The sequence below is a fragment of the Bidens hawaiensis genome, unplaced genomic scaffold (assembly GCF_021521415.1).
Source record: "Bidens hawaiensis isolate Kalapana, Puna unplaced genomic scaffold, B.hawaiensis_p1.1 tig00013810_1, whole genome shotgun sequence".
In the NCBI taxonomy this organism is placed as follows: domain Eukaryota; kingdom Viridiplantae; phylum Streptophyta; class Magnoliopsida; order Asterales; family Asteraceae; genus Bidens; species Bidens hawaiensis.
Window position 1 is genome coordinate 368,077 of NW_027492181.1, and position 24,144 is coordinate 392,220.

The window sequence follows — 24,144 nt, forward strand, 5'->3', positions numbered from 1 at the left end:
AGGAAAGAGGGACCAGACCCTTATAATATCTGTGATGTTAGGGACCAGACCCTTATAATATCTGTGATGTTAGGGACCAGACCCTTATAATATCTGTGATGTTAGGGACCAGATCCTTATAATATCTGTGATGTTAGGGACCAGACCCTTATAATATCTGTGAGGTTATAGGGCGAAAGGCTCTTTAAAACGTATGATTATGTATGTAAAGAAAGTATGAAGGTAAGAATGAAAGTATATGCAATTATGTGTGTATGAAAGAAAGTTAAGAGGTTAAGTATGAAATGTAAAAAGGTATTGTATGATTATGTGATTAACTAGAACTCACTCAGCGTAGCTGACTTTTAGTATGCACGCAGGTGAGTAGAATGAGACAGCTAGCATGAGCGGGCACATGGTGGGCGAATAGGAGACTGGCATCTAAAGACTCAAGATGTTTTAATGTAATTGACGTTTATTTTGAAAGATAAGAATGTTTAATTAAGGCAAGTTTTGGATTGCTGTAACGTTTCATGAAAGTTTTTATATTCCGCGAAAGTTTTAATGAACTCTGATTTGTAAGAACTGTGTTTATGAGTAAATCCGACGCTAAAGTAGGGCTACCGGGTTCGGGGCCTTACACGTGGATTAGCCATAAATCTTGCAATGAAACAAACAGAGTACATGAGGTCTGGTCTAGTTACCGTTAGGTACATAAGGCTGCCGACTAGACTTTTAAATTCAGTTTCATCAACCTTGTTACCGACACCTTGTTTGGTCACTACAACACCAGGCACTATCGGATTTTTCACACCATTTGCCTCCCACATGTTGAATCTTTCTAGCACACTTCTAGCATACTTCTTTTGACATATGGCTATTCCAGCTTCACTTTGGATGACTTCTATTCCCAGAAAATACCGCATTTTACCAAGATCGGTCATCTCAAACTCATGTTTCATGGAGTCTTTGAATTCTTCACAAATCTTTCGGTTATTACCTGTGAACAACATATCATCCACATACAAACTCACAATGATCACATCACCTTGTAATTTTTTAATAACGAGAGTATGATCATAACAACTTTTCTTGAACCCTTCTTTCAGAAAATAACTCTCGATTCTCTTGAACCAAGCACGTGGCGCCTGTTTCAAACCGTAGAGAACCTTATTCAGTTTGCACACCTTAGTTGCTTCGCCTTTCTTGATAAATCCTTGGGGTTGCTGAATATATACCGTCTCCTTCAATGTGCCATTAAGAAATGCACATTTAACATCCATCTGTTGTATCAACCAACCCTTTTGAGCAGCTATAGCAATAATGCTACGGACTGTATCCCATCGAGCCACAGGGGCAAAGACCTCGTCATAATCTATGCCCTTTTTCTGTGCGTAGCCCTTTACAACAAGTCTGGCCTTGTATTTATCTACCTCACCTTTCTCATTCAATTTAGTCTTGTATAGCCATTTAACTCCAATTGGTGTCACGCCCGCTGGAGCATCAACTAATTCCCATGTTTCATTCTTCATTATGGACTCCATCTCTTTCTCCATAGCGTTTACCCATATTGTTTCTTTAACAGCTTCTTCATATGTTGTTGGGTCCTCCAAAGAGGAGAACATAACAAAATCGGCTTCATCATTAGATAAGCCATCTCCACTCTCATAATCATGCATCCAAGTAGGTGCTGACCTTGTTCTTTTTGAGCTCTCACCTACTTTTGCTTCACGTGTTTGGATGATAGGTGAACTAGGATGTGATTGGACAATAGGAGAGCTAGGATGACTAGTTAGTGAAATGTCACTTTCACTGTTGATGTTGTTTGTCTCATTTGGTGGTCCTTCACTTTGATGATTGGGAGTGACATTGTGACTGGTCACATCTTCTTGGGCATTAAGATTGGCATCAATATGCTCTTCTTCATGTGATTCTGCCATATCACTTTCATTAAGTATTATTAATTCAGAAGGACCAAAAACTTGATTATTCCAATACCACCTTTCTCTTTCATCAAACATCACATCTTTACTAATGATAAGCTTTTTGTGAATAGGATCATACATCCTATAGGCCTTAGACTCTGCACTAATGCCCAAGAAAATGCACTTTTGACTTTTATTTTCCAACTTGGATCGATGTTGAGAAGGAACATGGACAAACCCTATGGACCCAAAAATTTTAAAATAGTCCACGTTGGGTTTTCTGCCCTACCACCTTTCTTCTGGGACCCTTTCTTCTAATGATGTAGTGGCACAACGATTCAAAATGTGGCAGGCCCAGTTTGCAGCCTCGGACCAGAACCACTTTGGCATTTGTTTGTCAATTAATAAACATCTAACCATATTCATTAGAGTTCTATTTCGCCTCTCGGCTACCCCGTTTTGCTGAGGGGTATAACTCGTGGTTAGTTGTTGTTTTATGCCAAACTCCTTACAAAATTGGTTGAAATCGTTGGAAGTGAATTCGCCACCGCGGTCACTTCTCAAACTTTTAATGACCAAGCCCGTTTCATTTTCAACCATAATTTTAAAATACTTGAATGTTTCTAAACTTTCATGTTTATGAGACAGAAAGTAAACCCATCCCTTTCTAGAAAAATCATCTATAATAACCATGACATACCTCTTGCCACTAAGTGATGCAGGCTTAATGGGCCCACACAGGTCAACATGCAAGAGTTCCAGTTTAGATGATGCTCTCCACAAAGTCTTCTTTAGGATATTTTCTCTATTTTGTTTTCTCAAACTACACACTTCACATACTTTTGTTGAGGTAGCTATAGGTGGCAACCCTTTCACCATTTGCCTGGATTGCATGGTACAGAGTGACTTATTGTGGACATGACCCAACCTCCTATGCCATGTTTGGTCATTTAAGTCATCAATTACCTGCATACACATGTTTTCTTTTTCTATCTTTTTGGCCTGCACAACAAACATCCTATTTTTTGTCATGGTAGAAGTAGTGATCAAACCACGTTGGGGATGGTAGATCTTACATACTCCACGATGAATCACCACCATTAAGTCCTTTTCTTGTAACTGCCCAATACTCAACAAATTCGAGGTGAGATCTGGCACATAATAAACACGAGTAATCACCTGTGTGATGCCCCCAGCTTCAAAACGTATGTCACCAATTCCCTATACTGTTAAGCGAAGATCATTTCCTAACTTTACACTATGTGTAAAATTCTCATCAAGGTTTATGAACCACTTTCGGGATCCGGTCATATGATTAGAACAAGCAGAGTCAAGAAACCAACTACCCGTTGTTGGTAGTTCTTCCGTCACTGTAGCGTGAGTCATCAACAGAAGATCTTCACCCTCGTCAAATTCGGTGTAATTTACCGACTTCTCACCACGGGTACACTCATAGGCAAAATGGCCCAATTGGTGACAACGATAACATTCAACGGAGGACTTATCATAGTCAGATCTTCCTCTCCCACGTCCGCGACCTCTGCCGCGCACACCATAACCTCGTCCTCGACCACGACCACGTCCGGTGGAAGGATCATGTTCAACCTGCAGAACCTGATCATCATGTGTGTGTTTTTTAGTCAACTTCTGTTCGTGAACAAGCAACGAACTCTGCAATTCATCGACTGATAAACAGTCGATATCCTTGGATTCTTCGATGGAACAGACAACATAATTAAAGTTGTCAGTTAATGATCGTAGAATTTTTTCAACAACTTTCACATCATCTAGATCTTCACCGAAATTCCGCATATCATTGGCCACCGTCATGACACGGCCAAAGTAATCAGTGATAGTCTCGCCATCTCGCATCTCCAAGGTCTCGAACTCCTTCCGCAATCGCTGCAACTGAGCCCGCTTAACCCGTGTATTACCTTGGTACTTCGTTTTCATAGCCTCCCAGATCTGTTTGGAGGTATCCTTCTGAGTTATAGTCTTGAGAATCTGCTTACCAATGGATTGGAATAGATAATTTTGAGCCTTCAAATCTTTGAGCCGCATTTGCTCTAACTGGACCCGTTCGGCAGCCGGCAGATAAGTCCCTTCGGTCGGCTCATTGTAACCTGGATCTATGACAACCCAATACTCCTTGGATTTCAGCAAAGTCTTCATCACAAGACTCCAATGATCATAGTCGCCGTCAAACGTGGGAACACTTGGAACTTGGAAGTTTCCGTTTTCAGCGGCCATGATCGCACACTCAAACTCACCCAGATGCGCTCTGATACCACTTGTAATGGTATACTAGAGAACACAATTGAATCACTCAAATTTCTGGTAATGTTATTCATGAACTAAAGTGTTATAAATAGCTTACAAAAGAAAGCGATAAAATCACATGAACCCACGTAAACAACTAACTCCTATCAATTAGAAACAAACCATAAAGTACGGAATAAGCCAAAGAAAAAGTAAATCGTGTGCATGCAACCGTGCACTGCACATGCAACAAACAAAGTTGGACAAGTGGACCTCCCAAAGCTTAGAGCTGAACTGGACCTTATTTAACCCAAAAAAAAAGAACAAAGCCCACATTACAGTATTTTCATAAAGCACGAAATAGCGTCAAAACCCCTCATAATTTCAACTTGATCGAAGCTGTAAAGATAAGTTTTATAGAACTCAAATCAAAAGATAGTGAAACTTGAGACGACTGGAAAAAGTAAATATGATAGTTATCAGATATAATATTATATATGAGAATAGTCGTAAAAAAGTTGACCGATTTCTTGTAAGAGTATTGAATTAGATGATAATACCATTTATGTTTATCCCATCAAACCGAATATGTTACTATATTATATAACATTAAAAAGATATAGTAGGTAGTATTTCAAATTTTTTAACAAAAATTTGGAATTGTAATTGAGTACTAATATTTCAAATTGATATTTGGTATGAGTTTGAGATCATATTTCAAGTGATGCGAATACTAAATAGTGAATATGGTGTCTCTCCCTCCAAAAGTGAGTGGGTGAGTTTAAATCCTTGTGTACGCAAGTTAAGGGAAGTTTTATATGAAAAAAATTTTGCGGTTAAAAGAAACACTAAAGGGTAAATATCAACCATCTAAGATAATAAACGTGGATCCCTAGTACCCATAAGAAAACTATAAACCAAGAGGGTAATGAGCAATTAATTATGTAAGACCAAATATAAGATATGATTTGATATTAGAGTGAAAATAATAAACCCGATATTGTTATCTCTAAATTATCCCATCATACTACACAAAAACTATTGTGCAGACTACATAGAATCAGAAACTTATGATTGATCCTTATAAGATCAGACCTTTATTTTCAATTTTTTTTTCTCAAAATTACAACTAATGAGAGTTGCTAAATATGTCATCTAGTGCATGTTTTTTCATAAAATTTTCTATAGTAATTTAAGATTTAGGAAGATTTCAATATCATTAGTTATAATAGTGGTAGACCATATAGCAAGTATTGAATTTTATAGATTGACTTTAATTAAATCATAACTTTTCTATTAGTCAATGACTCAATGGTACTTTTTTCCTCTCTTAAAAAGAATAGATGGCTCATGGTTGACAACTTATTACTATCTATAGGCTATGGATTTACCTACAACTTTGTTTTTTTAAATGTTATTCAACCAAATTAATATAGCATGAAAAGCTAATCCTTAAGTTCTAAAGGTCTCCAAAAAAGAATATGCAATAATTTGGAAAACGAATGCAATGTTTAGAGTTGACTGGTTTAAGAATTAAGTAAAAGGTTTTTTGCCAAGTGGAAAGAGTACAAGTTTAAAAACCTCTCTTAATCTCTAAAATTTTGCAAATCCTTTTTTTCAACTACCAACCCAATTACTAAAGACGGACCATACATATCCGCGATCACAGACAGTGCTGGGTAGCCCAAGCCCACCATCTCATGTTCCATGGAAAACCCACAGTCTGAAGGACAAATACAGTAAAATCCGGTTATGATCATATTTTAATTTGAGACTTTGCAACCTCCCCCCAAATCTTCGATTCCTCTCCAATACAAAATCTAAACTTTATAAGGAATTTTATAAAATCTTTTAGTAAAAAAAATTATCTATAATCGTAAACCGCATGCACATATACGTGTATATAAGTATGTCTGAATACACACATGCATAGATGTTTTTGTTACCAACAAATTTTGTATCAATAACTATCAAGTTTTAAAACTTGATTACATGACACATTATTGTTGATGACCAAAATCATATAATATGGCTTTGGTTTGTAAAACATAATGTTTTCAATTGGGGCAACTTTTAAGTATCCATAAAGTTGAGGACATACTAAAAGTTAGTTCACAATAAGTTTAATGCATAATCCAACTTGAAAGAAAGAAAGAAAGGCTAAAAAACCTATAAGTTCCAAAAATGGTCCTAAAAAATAAGTCATATTCATGCATTTGGTAATGATTTGAGAAATGGATTGCCACGTTCTCAAAGTTGAAATTTTGTTCATAAGAAAATGATTCTTTTTCACAAAGTAGATAGATATTAGGATCCCTTAAAGTTTATAAAAGTAAATAAAAGACAAAAGGTACTTCATAATAGTTGAGAATATAAATTGGTCATTGGTGGGGATACAACCATGATTACCAATCTTTTTGAAAAAAAAAATAATAAAATATATAATATGTTATATACATTATCCTAAGTTTTAAATCAATGAAAACCATTGTTGTTCACATGAGGTTCTTACAAACACTACTAATTATCCTAAATTTAATTCCAATGATTATTGCATAATTTAATAGACCAATTACATTTTGATACTGCTCGGTTTCAAGATATCGGGTCTGTTTTAGGCTGTTGTTTGACAACCGGGGGCAAATAGTAGGGCGAGACGGTCTTTGTACCTCTCGATTCTTTGCAGCCTTTGATTTCTTAATCTACAAAAAAATATCACGATACGTGTTTACTTTTTAAGAGTCAATGAGTTGAAAATTTTATAAACGTTCGGTTTACAAACGAATTAAGAAGTAAGAAGACGTGTGAATATTTTACCTTGCTCGAACCTTTTTTGCATGCTTAACATGCTGTTGCAGTAACTCCTTATCTGACAAGTGTTCAACATCTTCGGTTTTCTGAAACCAAATAAGGGCAAAATGGTCATTTGTTAGTGATACAAAAGAAAGTGGTACAGGTGTACATATGTACAAACCTCCTCAACTTCCATGTCATTATCGTTTCTTGGTTCTTCGATGGCTGCAGGCAGTGGCTTTGGAAGAGGCTTCACATGATCCACATATTGTGGCTGTCAATGATTGATGGCATCGGATTAATAAATGAAACTTGAGTAATCAAAAATGTGTGTGTGACTTTATTGGAACAATATCAGTAATATACATTATGAAATTATATTTATCATATAAAATAAAAGTTGATAAAATTATATAATAATAGGATCACAAGCTTAATCAAGCTTGGTATGTGAAGCTCGTTATTAAATGAATTCTAACTTAAGAGCGAGCTCGAACTCCTTTAAGCTCAGCTCGATTTGAATTTCAACAAGCCTATCTCAAATAGCTCACGAGCAGCATACTATTTAAGCCAAAGTATAGTGAAAATGTTTGAATACACACATCAACTATTTAAAAACACCCTTTAACAAAATGATAAAATGAAGAAATCTTGCAAATTAAAAGCAATGCTACAAAAATATCCTAATACATACTAACAAACAAAAGAGTATGATGGCATATAATCATATATGCCTGAAAAAGTATTATTAGCAGAGCAACCATAGGTAAAAAAAATGCTTAAATTGTGGCTGTGAAGGATTAATCTTGAATATTAATAAAGTTAAAGGTTTATTTTGTTAAGTTATAATTTAGTTATTTGAATTGTAGTAGGTTTAGAAAAGGTATATCTTGGAGAGCAAGTTTAGTGGGTCTATAAATAGGGTCTAGTTTATTAGTTTTATTAGTGAGACTTGAGAGAGAGTTAAGAAAGAGAGTTAAGGAGTCTCATCTCCATGTACGTTTGATAAGTTCGTGAAGTTCGTTTGGTATGTTCGTTTGATATATGGAAAGAGTCGAGGGTTGTCACCTCAATATCTCGTGTTCGTTTGTTTGATAAGTTCGTTTGATTAGATTGTTTGATCCGTCTGGGTCAACAATTGGTATCAGAGCTTAGGCTCATTTGTTTATCCTGATTCAAAGATCGAAGTTGCGTTTTTGGTTATCGGGGTGTTTGCTGATTGAATAGTGAGACGTCCGTTGAAGTATCGCTAGAATTTTTATGCTCCTTGATGTTTGTGTTCGATCGAACGTAAGGTGAAAAGTATCTGTCCTTTAATCTCTTTTAGAAATTTATACTCAAGCCGCCGCCATATTGTTTTTATTGTTGTTCATCAATTAAAAAATCATTGCAACATATTACTCACGAGCTACCTCCTACCTGCTTTGGTTGGCACAATTTTTGAGTAAACACTTGATTCATACTATGAGAATTAATTTGTTATTCCTATGAGTTTTCAATATTAATCGGAAGGTTCAAGCGCATACATTAATTAGTTTATTTTAGTTGCTATAAATCAAGGGGAGTAGACAAGGTTTGTGAAGCTTCTTTTTATATTCAACAAGTGCGAGCAAGAAAATACGCAATAAGAAAGTAATCAAGTGTGTTCTTAAAGAAAGTAATAAAGAACGTTTCTTGACGAAAGAAAGAAAGGTTTGTGGTGTTTGGTTATTTATTGGAGATTGGTTTCAAAATTAGGAATCAATTTCAATTGAAAATAGCAAAGCAGAGAAGAAAGTAAAGATAGGAAAGACGCGATGGTGAATGAGGGACTTCCAGTATTGACAAAATCGAACTACAAAGTATGGTCGACCAAGATGGAGGGATTCCTGAAAGAGTATGGTTTTTGGGACGTTATTGAACCTACAGTCGGTGTGACAGTAGATGAAAGGAATATGTACACAGCGTTGGGGTTCATATGTCAAACCCTACCGGATGATATCTTGGTACAAGTTGGCATACTTATGAATGCTAAAGAAGTATGGCGTGCTTTGAAGATTCGATTTCTCGGAATTGATTATGTACGAAAGATAGAAGAGGAAAAAGCAGCTCAAGAAGCCGCTGAGAAAGAAAGGTTAGATGTGATTGTTCAAGAAGAACAATCACATATGAGAAAAGTTTGGGAAGCTCGGGAAGCTGCAGAGATAGAAGAAGCTTTGCAAGTTGTTTTAGAGAGTGAAGGAAAAGAAAGGTTGAATGAAGAAAAAGAAAGAATTTCTTCAGCAGAAGAAGAAGAAGAAGAAGAGAAGACGGAGAATCTTAATGTATGTTTTTATGACTCAAACAACCTTGAAGATGAGAAAATTGATAAGATAAGTGAGAAGAAAGGAAGCAAGAAATCTGCTACTGATGATGATGAGAGGAAGGATATTGTACTGAATGAAATGAATGATGCAACTAACAAGTCTGCAGATTTAGAACTATGTGTGAAAATTAACAATCGAGCAGTTGTTGATGAAAAGTCAGAACCGAATGAAAGTTTGAGAAGAATTGTCAGAATGGAAGGCCTAGTAGGGTCTGATAAAGAAAGAAAGAATAACCCATCTACAAGTTTTGATGAGCAAATAAAGAAAAGAAAAGTGAGAAAGAAGAACGTGGAGAACAAAGTTGTATTTGAGATCAATGTAGATGGTTTGAATGATGAATGTGAAGAACTTGTTAAACAGGTTTGTTACAAACAACTGAAAAGAAAGGGTAAAGATGAACCAATGATTAAAATTGGAGAGTTGAGAGCGTTATTGGGAATTCAAGACCTTGGTGGTACAAAAGAGATGAATAATTCAAGATTAAGGGGGTGAATGAAGGATTAATCTTGAATATTAATAAAGTTAAAGGTTTATTTTGTTAAGTTATAATTTAGTTATTTGAATTGTAGTAGGTTTAGAAAAGGTATATCTTTGAGAGCAAGTTTAGTGGGTCTATAAATAGGGTCTAGTTTATTAGTTTTATTAGTGAGACTTGAGAGAGAGTTGAGAGAGAGTTAAGAAAGAGAGTCAAGGAGTCTCATCTCCATGTACGTTTGATAAGTTCGTGAAGTTCATTTGGTATGTTCGTTTGATATATGGAAAGAGTCGAGGGTTTTCACCTCAATATCTCGTGTTCGTTTGTTTGATAAGTTCGTTTGATTAGATTGTTTGATCCGTCTGGGCCAACAGGCTGGAGTGGTATAACTGTTAAAAGTGGAAAAAACAATAACTCACATGTTATAAAGAACATTGTTGACTTGCTAAAGTGGTCAACAAGTGTGCATATTCAGCCATTACAAAAAAAATAATTATTTGATTTTAACCATTTTCTTTTTCATGGCTTTAAGTTACCAATATGCATTGTATGCTAAAATATGTGAGTATTAATAATAATGCATACATACCTGTTTTTCCAATATTAACCCGTTCTTTAACCATGATCGGCATTGAGCATAAAGTGAAGTGCCCTCAGAAACTTGAACCTACACAAATTCAAAAAAATAGCACCGGTTAGAAATAACATTTGAGTCGATTTATATACACATTGTGATAAAGATAAGTCGCCATAAGATCCATCATAATTTAATCAAGAACACATAAGGAGCAGAAAGTAAATTTACCTTTCTATCTCTAATAGTGACGAAACTATCGTCGCCATTTTTATCCCTACAATACATAATAATATAAAAGGTTACAATAGTCTAACAAAAATGAGGACAGAAACTATGAACGCAAAATTATTATATTTGACACGTGGATAGTTAGCATGAACCTTTTGTTTTTAAGCTATTATCAGCAGCAACTGATGATTGTCCAGCAACCTACAGGTGATAAAACAGTATGCACAAAAAATATCACAAACCATGTGTCCGGTTATAAATATAGAAGCAGATATAACATATATATGAATGAATAGATATATGCTTTTTATATGAAAATTTTTGCTAATTTTAGAATTTTCATAGATTGATCAATATCAAAACTATCCAACTTTAGTAAACTGATTATCGATTATCCAACTGGCCATATGATTCTTGAACTGCAAAAATTACTCTTCCGTTCATTTGTTAAACATATACTAACACAACTTTTGTTTATGTAATTAAACAAACGAACAAGAACAAATGTCTCGTTCGTTCATTTATGTTTGTTTATACTCGTCATACTATGATCGTTCATGTATGTGACTGTAAACGAACACGAGCCAGGCCTTGTTCATGAACAAGAATGAAGTTGTTCATGAACTGTTCACGAACGCTTACTGAACGAGATTTCTTGTTCATGTTCATTCATTAAGGAAATGAACATGTTCATGAGGTTCACGAACACTTACCGAACGTAAACGAACACAAACAAAAGTTCATGAACATAAAAAAACAGAACGGACGTTCATAAACACAAACGAAAATATATATTGATTTTAAAATAAATTATACATTTTTCATCATAAAGATTATGAAGAATCCACAAAAAATAAATAAGTACTTGATATAAATGTCCAAACATAGTTGACATAATTATGAGGGATGTTGATGGAGGCGTATAGTAGTATAGTATAACTAACATTTCAAATTTTTAAAACCTAAAATAAATAAAATAAAAAATATAACATGTAAAAACCTTTAAATGAACAAACACAAATGAGTGAACATAAAAGAGCATATTACCAAACATAAACGAACGAACACAACCTCAGTTAATGTTAGCTGGTTTAATTTAACAAACAGAATGTCTTGTTCGTGCTCGTTCATTTATTAAACGCACGAACTTCCCAGCGAACGATTCACGAATTGTTCGCTGAATGTTCAGTTCGTTTACAGTCCTATGCACGTCTGTTTGTATTTGTTCATTTGTATATAAACTCATTCAAATATATTCATAAATAATATTTGAAATCAGTTTGATTTTCATATTTTAAAACCACTTGTTTAGATATATTCGTTTCGTTTTGAAATGCTTGGTTGTTGGTTGTAGTTTTGAAATGTTTGATGTAATGAAGATGGTATTTAGATTTTAGACTTGAGTTATGATAATCACATTTACTTTTAACTCGTTAGTCACATTTACTTTGGACTCGTGTCCATATACGCTTGCGAACCATTCGTTTAGAATATTAATGAACTAACACATTCACTTTCTTAACAAACAAACACAAATAAGAAACTTCGTTCGTTTAAGTGTTCGTGTTCAATCATTTCTCTAGGTAAAAGAACGAACACAAACAACCTCCTTTCGCGTATGTCCCATTCGTTTACAGGCCTATTTGTTCTTTTTGCATAAAGATTCAATCATCTGTAGTTCAGTCTATGGTTATGGCAAGAGCAATAATGTTTTATCAAGACTAAACAAGAAGAAAGCTTTCGGTTTCTAATCTTGTGCAGTTTATACTCATCATTTTCCCTATTATATTTAATGCGCATATAGATGCAATTTAGTGAAATCCACTCTATTGTAAAGCTAACAGTAGCAATCAAATTATAATTAAAGGTAACTAAACAGAACCATTGCAACTTGAAGGGGTGTTAAACGGGTCACGGCCTCACGGGTTGGCAGCTCCAACTGACACAGACCCGAAAATTTGATACAACCCCAAACATGAAAATCGTTTAAGACACTTGAACCCAAGCCCAGCCGCATATTGTAGGTTGACCCAAAAGTTATTTATCTGTATATTTTTTTAACGCTTTAAATTTACATTTTTACAACATAAAATACAAACTTATATAAAACAATTACATTTAAATAATAAAATCTTATGGGTCAATTTCCATTTTAGTTTAAATTTTAGCATAAAATACCTAATCAAATTAAATTTCTACATAAAAAACATTTTGAAAACATAAAAATAAAAAAAAATGGGTTAAACAGATCAACCCGCAAGCCCGCCAGATTAACGGAAACCCGACCCAAAACCCCTCACAGGTAGGCCTGTAAACGAACCGAACGTTCGATGAACTGTTCGGCGGGAAGTTCGTTTATTTAATAAACAAACGAACATGAACAAAAAATCTGTGTTCGTTTAATTAAACGAAGAACATGAACACATGTTCCGTTCGTTCATTTATGTTCATGAGTGTTCGTTTATTTATGTACGTTTATCTCTGTTTATTTTTGTTCGATTATGCGTTAATAGAAAACAATTAAATATTATATGGACGAGTCATCTACTTAAAGGTTTTATATTTGTAAATTTATGTTCATTTAAGAGTTTTCATTTATGTTTGTGGTCATTCACATTTGTTCATCTACTTAAACGAACACAAATATTCATTTTTAAATAAACGAATGTGAACATAAATATTTGTTCGATTAAGTGTTTGTGTTAGTTTAAATTTAAATGAACGAAGACAAACATGCCCCTGTTCATGTTCATGTTTGTTCGATTCATTTACAGGCTTTCATTATTCATGTTGAGGAATACATGGTACTCAATCTCTAGGCTCTGCCGATTTCCAACAAAATAATAATAATAATAATACCTTGGGATGATTTGCAGAAGCAGCAGCAGCAGCAGTGGGGCCCACAGCAAGTTGCAAATGGGGGTTAATGAACTGATCGGAATTGAGTAGCCGGTGATAAGGGTAACCGGCGGAATTGCGATCGGAATTAGGTCTTGGAATAAACCCCCTAACTCCAGTGGCTGGTGGTGGTTGTTGTTGATGATGGAGAGGTGAAGTGTAGAAGATTGATGGGTGGTGGGAGTGTATACCACGCGCCACTGATTTCAAGTAATCGGCGGTGGGATTTGATGATGGTGGTGGAGGAGGAGATGACATTGTCCGAGGAGGGGTTTTAAGGATTCCAATTTGACTGACTTGATGATTGATTGTGTTGTACGAGGAAGATTGTTTGTGTTGGAATTTGGAAAGAGTTTAGCGGCTTCTTGGTTTTAAAAACGTTGATATTTAACCGAGAGTCGTCGTGTTTTTATGATCGGCACGAATAAAAAGACAAGTCGTGTTTGATTCAACCATTAAAGTAAAAGTCTGAACACACTATGTGGTGTTAATTGTTTACTCGAGTTATAATTGGATCACTATTGGGGTCGGGTTTGATCAGAGTTGCATGTACTGATTTTGAAACTGATACACGAAATCCCACATTCCTCTTTCTAGTGATCTAGTAGTTGGTATATTCCGAGACTTCATAACACAACTCAATCTATAGAAAGGTTATGAGCTGGTGACGGAGTTGCATATCCTTCTCATTTGAAGAAGTATTTGATTGGCTCGTTGTTAGGATTGTCACTCCTGAATGAGTGTCCCTTGCTCATTGATAAGTCATTTTTTTTACTAAATGAACTATGGTCTTTTCACAAAACTATTAATAAGGACGGGACCAGGGTCACCCCAAGGGAAGAGGCAGTTCGAGCAATGGCTTAGAACACCTACTTTCCAAGGGCCCAATATAGAAAAAAGTACGCATATGGTTATTATTTAGATCACTACCAACCATAGTTCAAAGCAGTTTTCCACTTTTCTATTCCAACATCCAAAACATGTGTCTTAATGCCACATCGATTTACGAAGAATCTAAGAGAATTCACGAATTTTACGTTTTACGAAGATGGAAAGTGAAAATTTGTTCACGTATGAATAGAAATTTCGTATATAACAGTGAAAATGGTTGAGATTTTCCAAAGTAAACGATGAAGATAGTTTTTTGAATTAGAGATTAAATAACATAAAATGAATAGACCAATATCTTGTTTCACAAAGAAGGTTTCAAGGGCTAATATAATTCATTTATTGGCTTGGCCATTATATTTTGGTTTTTATTTGAATTTTAGTGTTTGTTTTGATCAAGTTATTATTGTCATTGTTGACTTGATTGACCACACACGCTCAAGTAATGTTTTTGAAGTGTTATAGTTATAGTCTTTATTTGAAAATATTAAATTAGAAATATGAGATTTAATAGAGATATTTTAGACAATCAATAAGATTAATGAGTGTGACTCACTCCCTATCACTAGTGGTGCTAAGGTGGTATCAGTGGTGTCACGAGAACACCGTGTGTCCCTATCCAGAGACCACTAGTGGCGGGGTCTCAATGACCATCCTCACTTGGCTCACTCTCTTTTCCTTTTTAATCTTGTTTTCATTTCTTTTTGTTTACAAACAATATAAACAAATAGAATCGTATAGAATAGAGTACAACATAAGTTGAGTGACGGGATGGAAGTTGGAGAAAAAGTACATATAGCTCTAACGTGTCGAACAATCCAAAATATGTGAAGTGACTCATAACACATGACCTAAGACCATTATGTATACATTATGGAGCACTACTAATGGTGCTGAGGTGACACAAACGTTTTCATTGAAACACCACGCCCCTGCCCCATAAATGAGTTGGTATAGATGAATCAACCCACACACATCTTTTAAATCCTCACCCCAATCATTGTTTTGTATTTCATAAATATAAATAGACGGAATGATGAAGAAAGAGATATAAAATAAGTTGGATGGTGGAAGAAAAACACAAATAAATAAAGTATAAGACGCGTGAGGTAGGGTGTGTGTGTGGAAATGGAATAACCAAGGATTGTGTTTGTGTTGACGGAAGTTTCCTAGTAGACTTTGAAACTTTTATATTAAACGCTTGAAGTCTACGCTCAACACAAAATAATACAATACTCCTATCAATCAATTCATTCTATTCTCTTGTTCCCATCAGATCAGATCAGATCAGATCAATTAAATTATGATTTACGTTAACGGAGCTCAATTTAACCCGGATTCATCTTCCGTAAGTCAAATTAATCATTTCATCGTCATAAACTTACACTAGAGATTATTATTATTATTATTATTATATTAATTATTAGGTTTTATTATTCTTTCTGTTTCTGTTTCTGTTTCTGTTACTTTATAATCTGATGATAATGCTGCTTAATTTCACTCTCATTGTGATTGCGTTTGTTATAAATAAAGAATTCGTTTCAGTTTAATATAATTATTATTATAACTGCTACATATATGTTACACACAATTTACCTTTCAAACTTTGAATTCTCATCACATGCAAATGAACACGAACAAGGCCTTGTGAATAATGTTAAAGGAAATGTGAGAATATGGTTCTCGATTTTATGTTAGGGGTAATAAATTAAAGAGTATAAATAAATGTACAAATATACTTTCATGTACAACATATGCAAACGAACATAAGCCAACGCTCACGAACACAACTGAACGAACGGGTGCTCTATTCATGTTCGTTTGTTTAACTTATCGAACGGAATTTCTTGTTCATGTTCGTTCATTTATTAAACAAACTTCCCGCTGAACGGCACCAACTGTTCGCTGAATGTTTGGTTCGTTTACTAGCCTAGCTACATTGTTACTGTATACTTACAGTGAGTGAGGAGGGATATATAGAGGCAATTTATCTTTAAAACTTTGGATTTAGAAGAGGAAAAACTGAATAAAGTAATAATATTTTGCACTTATGGTGTTATAGGTTTGACATTAGAATTTGAGATGATGAATCTCCTCACAAATTTTCTCTTGCAGGCTTATTTATTATTATTATTATTTGCAAAAATAAGGTTTTTTTACTAACATCGTTTTAACAATTAGGGCCATGACATGGTAAATGCTTTACTGGTTGATCCTGATTTGGTATCCGCCTCACGTGCGTTTTGTGCTATACCAGAAAAGAAGCTATCAACTGTTTCTGAAGAACCGGTTCAAGCTAAATGTGTCTATGTATTTCAAAGAGAATATGCTACTGTAAACCCTGCACTTGTTGATGTATGTTCTTGATATCTTCTAAAATTAATACTTTTATATCATAAGTTTACTTAACTTTATTTTTATTTTCATGTTATGAAGATTGTTGGTACTGATGAAGCAACAACATGTATCGGGATGGTTATTAGAAATTCAAAAACTGGCATGTAAGAATATTTATTACTATTTTATATGTTCTTTCAGTAATTAATTTATATTATTATTTTAAATTCTTGAATCGTGGTTATCGTTATTGCAGGACGTGTGTTGGCCATTTGGATTCTCCAAATGTTGTTGAAGTTGGTCTCTTTCAGATGATGGCATTAGTTTCACAATCTGATGTTGATAATATTATTTTGGATGTAATGTTCTATATCCTTGTGACTTTAATTAAATTTATACTTTTATTCAAATTTTTGTTTAAACTTAGTAAAAGTTTCTTATCTTGTTAAACTTGGATTCGTTGCAGGTTCATCTAGTTGGCGCGTTTGAGGATTCTGCTTCAAATGTATGGTTCAACAACCTCTACTTTTAGGCCTGTTAACGAACCAAATGTTCAGTGAACGGTTCAGCAGAAAGTTCGTTTATTTAAAAACTGAACGAACATGAACAAAAAATTTAGTTTATTCAGTTGAATGAACAAACATGACCATAGGTCTCGTTTGTTGATTATTGTTTATGTTTGTTCATTTACGTTCATTTACGCTCGTTAGTTTACATTTGTTTAAGTTCGTTCGTTTATTTTTGATAATATACTCATTTAAATGCTATAGGCTCATTACAATTTACTTTTGTTTTAATAACTTTTTAGGCCCAACACACTGTCGTTTACATTTACTTTTAACATATTTTACCTTAGGTATGTTATCCATTTAGGTTTGTAACGAACATGAACACGTTTTTGTAACGAATGAACACAAACAAATAACCCTGTTCATTAATTTTGCATGTTCGATCGTTTGTTCGGTTAAAGTTAAACGAACAAACATGAACATGCTCAATTCGTGTTCGCTCAGTTTATTTACAAGCCTATCTACATTGCCTTTAAATTTTAATAAAAAAGTGTTTGTATCGATTGATTTTGGTTATTTATAAAACTCAAGACAATTAGAGAAAAGTTAGTTTGCGAATTAACCACAACCAGACCCGTTCTGCTTAAAATGCCAATTTTGACCCGTTAACCGCCCCGTGTGTTATATCACCGGCTCCTTTTTTGTTTAAACAGGAGAAGGGTGTTGAAGGTTATTCTTTTCCGCTGTGTGTAAAAATAGTTGAAAAATTAGCAGAGAGCATCTACAAGTTTGAAATTAAAAATTTTCAAGTGCTTAAACTTAACACAAGACAGGACAATAAAGGAGATGCGTATCCGATCTTCCATGGGCTCGCGGTTAGTTATGTTTTCTTTTAACAAATTCAATTAGTGTGTAGAGTTGGTTACTTGTTTTCTAAAAGGTTATAATTGTTTAGGTGGAGACGTCTAGCGGTTCGGTTTTTCCAGCCAGTTTTGATGCAAGTACTAGATGTCCAGATGACATTATCAGGAAGATTCGGTTACATGCTTCATTCGAGGACCCTAGTCGGTCTGGGCGGTTAATAGACACATATGAAACTCAAACGGACCGTTTTGTCATCACGCCGTTTCCTTGGTAAAGTTAATATTATTTGTTAATAATTAATAGTATAAGTAGACAAACAAACAAATAATCGTACCCAATATAATCCCATTCATAGCAGATTATTGATAAAGTTAATATTATTTGTTAATTATTATAGTAGTAATAGTAACAACACACGTCACACGTATCCAGTATAATTTCACTCATAGTAGAGTTATTGATAAAGTTAATATTATTTGCTTATAATAATGGTAGTTGATAATAATAGTGGTCATACTAACAGTCAAACAAACATATCCTGTGTAATCCCCCTTGGTAAAGTTAATATTATTTGTTAATAACAATGGTAGCAAACTAGTAATAGTAAATAAACAAACGTACCGAGTATAATCACACTCATAGCAGAGTTATTGGTAGGGTATGTCGGTCTTATGGTGAGATGAGGGCAAACTCATCTTACTAAGACCCCTGGCTCCAAATTTGTTTTTTTTTTTTGTAGCATAATTATCCACATAACATAAAATGAAGCTAAAAGAATCGAAGCAAACAACCATACATACAAAAGTAATAGTAATAGTAATAATAATTGTTGTCTGGTATTAACAGGAGCAAGTGGCCGGTTCGTAATGCTTCGTTAATGAGGCGCCGATCAGATCTGGAAATTCTCTTTGCTACTTCAACATCACCTTTGGCTAAAGGCCCTGATTATGTTAAGGATCAGAAAAGGTACACACACTTGTTTAATCTAAATTTTAAGGTGGTAATAGGTAAATACTGACATAAATCCTATGGTTTAGGGTGTGGGAGTACTTGATCCAAAATCCAAATTGGAAACAAGTCTTTCCTTCAAAGCTGGCACGTGTTTTTCAAAGGGTTGGAAACACAAGTTGGGTAATGATCTCCGAAACATAGTTGTTTACACGCACGGGCTCTTCATTATTATTGCATGTATATAATTTTTTTCTTCATGAGTTGGAATACGAAAAGACCGGATTTAGAACTGAAATTTGTCAAATATATATGATTTTGTCAACTGTGATGCATTTGGTTGACAAAATTATCATGTTTGATTTGTAAATTTGTCAAGTGAAATTGTTGGAGGTGCTTTTAGTTTAAAAACCCGTCTTACGGCACACCTAAGCGTGAGTGCAAGGCATTGACTTTGACTGCTTGAGGTGATGCATGAGGCTCAAGTCAAAATTGCATGAGGCGCACACATCAAGAGCGCCTCTTGTACATGGGGCAGATTGGGATGTTGTACTTGTACATTGTATCATCCTAAGGTTATTTTTTTTGGTTAAATGATGATGAAAATGGGTTATTCACATATATTTTAGATGTAAGTAAGCTGTTGAAATAGATTAATGATTAGAGGAATAGATCAAAGATATGATAGGTTATTCACATATATTTTAGATCAAAGCTGTTGAAATAGATATGATAGGTTACTAACAAAGTTTTGGCCAATTTGACCTGTAAGTGATCTATAACACGCCCACCAGCGTATTATACGTTAGTTAGATTTTTGGCACAGTTTGTGTGTTGAACTATATTGGTATGGTTCGTATGCGTTTACTCAATTAGCAGTTGCTAACATGTGTGCTTATATACTTCAGCTCGCTCATTAGGACTGAGTTTGACGACTCGAACCAAGCTTTTATACATGATAGATGCAGGCATGCAGCAACAACTTGTTAAGATGCTAACGTTATTGTTTTGGGGGTATAAAAATTACAATGGTCAATTTATTTTTAGGAAATTTTGCATTTAAACCTTTTACGTATATTGATCAAGGTTTAAAAAGTAGGAACCAATATCATGCATACTACACAGGTTCTTATAGAAAGTGGGTGTTACATACAGTTTTATTTATAGCATTTTTGGTTGCACATACAGTTGTATTTTATATCTAAATTTTCAGTAGTTTGATGACAGTATTTTATTCATTCTAACATATTCAGCAAACCAAGCAGCAAAAAAATAAACAAAAATCAAATTTCAATTCACTATCATGTGACAGTTTTGAGTCTAAAACACTTGCAGATGAAGACGATAACAACCGAAAACTTAATTGAAATAAAATGAACACAAAGTTTCATAAAAAAATAAAATCCCTGTTTAACCACAGCCCACAAACTGCACCCTACAACAATATATCATGACATAAATTATTTAGCCCAAACGAACAACACCAAAACATCATATGTTATCATCATCTTACCTACCTACGAAGCTCAGTTTCCCCATGCGCAAAATGACACTTATCCCCAAAAGTACACTGTCCCTTTGTAAAGTTCTCACATATCTTCGTCTTTATCTTATGCGCGTAACCAGCAGCACCACCACCGCCACCACCCCCCTGCTGAAAACCGCCCGCCTTCCTTGGCGGCATCCCATTTCCACCACCAGCACCAGCACCAGCATTACCAAGATTCACAATCAGCTCATGCACCATTGCACTGGCGTGCTTAATCTGATCAAAAGTCCCCTCGAGCTCAATATTCTTTTGACTCGGGTCAGTTTCATGATCCCTTATCGCGAATTTGACTCCAGTCATCCGGCATATCTGTTTTGAATTCGCACCGCCTTTTCCTATAATGGGCCCCGCAAGCGCCCCGTCTATACTAATCTTAGCAGTGGCGGATTGACCAAAGTTAGCTGCAGCTGTTACACCAGGTGGTTGGTAGCCCCCGCCATAGTTGACCGGACCAGGTTGACCACGAGGGTCTTCGTAACCCTGGAACGAGGGTTTGGTTAAAAGCTCGATTTCATTGTGAGCAAACCGACATTTGTCTCCAAACTTGCAGCCTTCTGGCGTGTTTAGTCTGTTGCAGAGTTTGCTTTTGAGCGGCATTGGCGGGCCGTTGGTGGCAAAGGGTGGTGGCGGCGGTTGCATTGGCGGCTTCCTCCCGGGCCCACTGGCAGCTGTGAGCTGTTTCACAGCATTGTAACCGCCCGGGACGTAGTGGAGAAAGTGGCAGCCTTCACCAAATGGACAACCGGAAGTGCTGCATTAACCAAAATCGCAAACATGAGACACCAAAAGAAGGTATACTGGAATAAAATTATTTACCAAACAAAAATGTGGTAGCATCTAGACATTAGGCGGTACAATGGACGGACCATACATGTTAAATAATGGGCCAAAATAGGCTCAGGTAGGCGAACCCATTATTTTCTACTATCTACAATAACTTCTGAATTTTCTCCAATAACCCAGTATTTGAAATACAAAAAAATATTGACGAAATTTAAGAGGTCAACATTTGAATACTTTGTAGAAAAGATTTACACTCAACCCATTTAACCTTTTTTCTTATTAGCCAAGTTTTTGAATTTAACATATTTAATTCATTTAAGATCAAATACAAGTCAAATCACATTTTTAGGTGATCGGTAAAACTAAGCAATAAAATTCACATTTCTACTTTAGAAACATATAACCAAACCATTAACCAACCATACAAGAATACAACTTACCTTATTATGTAATCTATTCACCTTTTTATTGATACAAAGCAAAACTATTCTAATATCAGATGTATCCCAAGAGAAGATAATAAGTGTGTCAACATAACACCACATAAAATGTAGTTAAGATTCATAAACCACGTATGCTTATTTTACATGGTATAGAAACCAGATGAGTGCATTTAGGATCCAGAGAATTACATTACCAGACAGTATCTTATCAATTACGTGTTATTGTAATATTTTAACTTCATCTGTTCTCCGGTCAAACAATAAGAGCCATTGCAAAAATACCCGTCTAAATTTAATCCTTTGTATTTGAGCTGCAACCACTGTGGGTTAAACTTTATATAATTTCTCCCAGATTACACCGAACGGTGTATTTCGATGTTACGCAAGATTTACAGTAAGGATTTGATTTAGACAATTATTATTATCTTGTATAAGTTAAGATTATAACCTGAAAAACTTTGTGCACGGCTTTGATTTGCTTCCTACACCAGGTGTAAAGGACTCCATGTCTGTTGCAGAAAATTAATTAATTTGTTTTAGTTATGTATTTTGATTCATTCACCTTCTGCCAATTAACAAACTCTCAACATCCAAATTCCACATCAAGCTTAATTTATCACCACATTATTACGCTTTATAACCATATATTAACAATTATAATGCAATTAATTAAATATAATAATTTGCTCATTTCCTGTTCCAAGATTCCCAACAGATTGAAATATTCACAATAACTCTTTGTTGTACTATTAATACAACAATTAGTGAGTTGAGTTATCCTACAAAGGGCCAAAAAATTGAGAAGGGTGAAAAGGATTTAGGGCCGCCATGCATCTACTCTTATGGTACACCTTTTGTGTTCTTTGATCCTCTACCTCTCACATGACCTCATCAACCCCCCCCCCCCCCCCAAAAAAAAAGATCTACCCCACCACCCCAAAGAAAGATGATGGAGAGTTTACCGAAATGCGCACTAAAGACTTTTCTAGAGATCTCCAAATCTCTGATATGGCTATCGAAATCGTGGACATGCCCCCCAAAAACCCAGCAACCCCCCCCCCCCCCTTTTTAAATATATAAATAACAAACAGACCTAAAACCACCCTACCCAAAAAACTAACCCAAAAAACTAAACCCAAAAACCTAACCCTAAAAGGAGAAACCTCCTGAAGCTAAACCAATATTTCTCCGCGCGCGACGTGGAAAAATTTGTAGTTTTTTATTTACCTTTTTAGTTTTTGATTTATATTCATTATGATTTATTTATTATCATTTTCGGGGTTTTTGATGTCAACAATCTAAAGACCACAAATCATTCTCACCCTTCTCGTTTTTATGCCCCTTTGTATTTTAACCTTTACCTGCAATTACTTCACTTTCTAATCCATACTTAATATTAGACAATAATAACACCAATTACACACATCTCAAAACAAAACCCTAGAAATCAACAACCGAAGCAATTAACGATTCAACTCACAGGAACCATCATCATCATCATCATCATCGTACTCAGTATATCCCACCAATAGCAAAGCTATAGTAGGGTCTGAGGAGGGTAAGATGTAGACAGCCTTACCTCTACCCCATAGGGATAGAGAGGCTGCTTCCGGTGAGACCCTCGGCTCGATAGTAGTTTTGCATCAAGCCTTGGACATAAGACACATAACACTCAACCATCGGGACACCGACCGATTGGTGCATGTACCCTTGTCTTTCGGCTATCAACGCCACCACATGATGCCTGATTAACCTTCCGCCACTTTTAACGTTATTTTCACGATATTGGTAAAATAACGTCAAAATTAGTGCAATTTCGCTTTTGCCCACCCGAGGGTTCACACATATATACATTATATGCGTGCACCGCAAGCAGGGCGTTCAACTCACAGGAACCATAAACTGATATCAAATTAGGTCAATTAGCAGTCACAAACTAACAATTAACAGATCTAACCAGCTAATCAAACCTAATAATAACAAATCTGGACAGAATTAACGAGAACCGAATAATACTAACCGTCACGAGGCCTCTTCGGAGCTCCATTCCAACCGACGTCTTGCCGGCCGCGTTTTCGTCCGCCAAACTCCATTGGTGGGTCAGATCTAACAACAAAAGCCCTAGGGTTTGCTAAACCGAATGAAAGAGGGGTTCAGCGGGACGTCAAATGGTTGGTTTTAGATTTGGTTTACTTCCCAGCCCAAACCCGGTTTATTATGACAGAACGGGTTCGGACGGATTCAAATGGGTGGGTGGTTCACTGATTTGTCGACGGCTTATTGGATTCTTGTCGGGTTTTCGTGAGAGACATAATAACTAAGTTTTAAAAGCATTTCAATTAGG

At 35.3% G+C, this 24,144-nt stretch overlaps 3 protein-coding genes across 4 annotated transcripts; 1 reads left to right on the plus strand and 2 right to left on the minus strand.

Moving 5' to 3' along the window:
• Nucleotides 1-6,629: 6,629 nt before the first annotated feature.
• Nucleotides 6,630-10,724, minus strand: LOC143545058 (uncharacterized). Its single transcript, XM_077037008.1, has 5 exons — nt 10,582-10,724; nt 10,366-10,443; nt 7,138-7,230; nt 6,981-7,060; nt 6,630-6,865 (listed from the first exon to the last, which is right to left on the minus strand). The coding sequence occupies exons 1-5, from the start codon at nt 10,636-10,638 to the stop codon at nt 6,778-6,780; spliced, it is 396 nt and encodes a 131-aa protein (XP_076893123.1). The 5' UTR covers nt 10,639-10,724; the 3' UTR covers nt 6,630-6,777.
• Nucleotides 10,725-15,598: 4,874 nt separating this feature from the next.
• LOC143545060 (protein N-terminal asparagine amidohydrolase-like) lies at nt 15,599-19,575 on the plus strand. Its single transcript, XM_077037009.1, has 9 exons — nt 15,599-15,715; nt 16,549-16,722; nt 16,804-16,868; nt 16,961-17,063; nt 17,171-17,209; nt 17,927-18,088; nt 18,169-18,347; nt 18,924-19,043; nt 19,115-19,575. Exons 1-9 carry the CDS (start codon nt 15,671-15,673, stop codon nt 19,227-19,229), a joined length of 1,002 nt encoding a protein of 333 aa, XP_076893124.1. The 5' UTR covers nt 15,599-15,670; the 3' UTR covers nt 19,230-19,575.
• Nucleotides 19,576-20,378: 803 nt separating this feature from the next.
• On the minus strand, nt 20,379-23,913 carry LOC143545076 (zinc finger CCCH domain-containing protein 14-like). 2 transcript variants are annotated; one of them, XM_077037024.1, is made up of 4 exons: nt 23,821-23,913; nt 22,249-22,309; nt 20,543-21,325; nt 20,379-20,460 (listed from the first exon to the last, which is right to left on the minus strand). In XM_077037024.1, exons 1-4 carry the CDS (start codon nt 23,891-23,893, stop codon nt 20,436-20,438), a joined length of 942 nt encoding a protein of 313 aa, XP_076893139.1. In that variant the 5' UTR covers nt 23,894-23,913; the 3' UTR covers nt 20,379-20,435. The 2 variants fall into 2 exon arrangements, with proteins under 2 accessions (XP_076893139.1, XP_076893140.1); XM_077037025.1 differs by having other exon boundaries at nt 20,440-20,460; nt 20,539-21,325.
• Nucleotides 23,914-24,144: the final 231 nt, after the last annotated feature.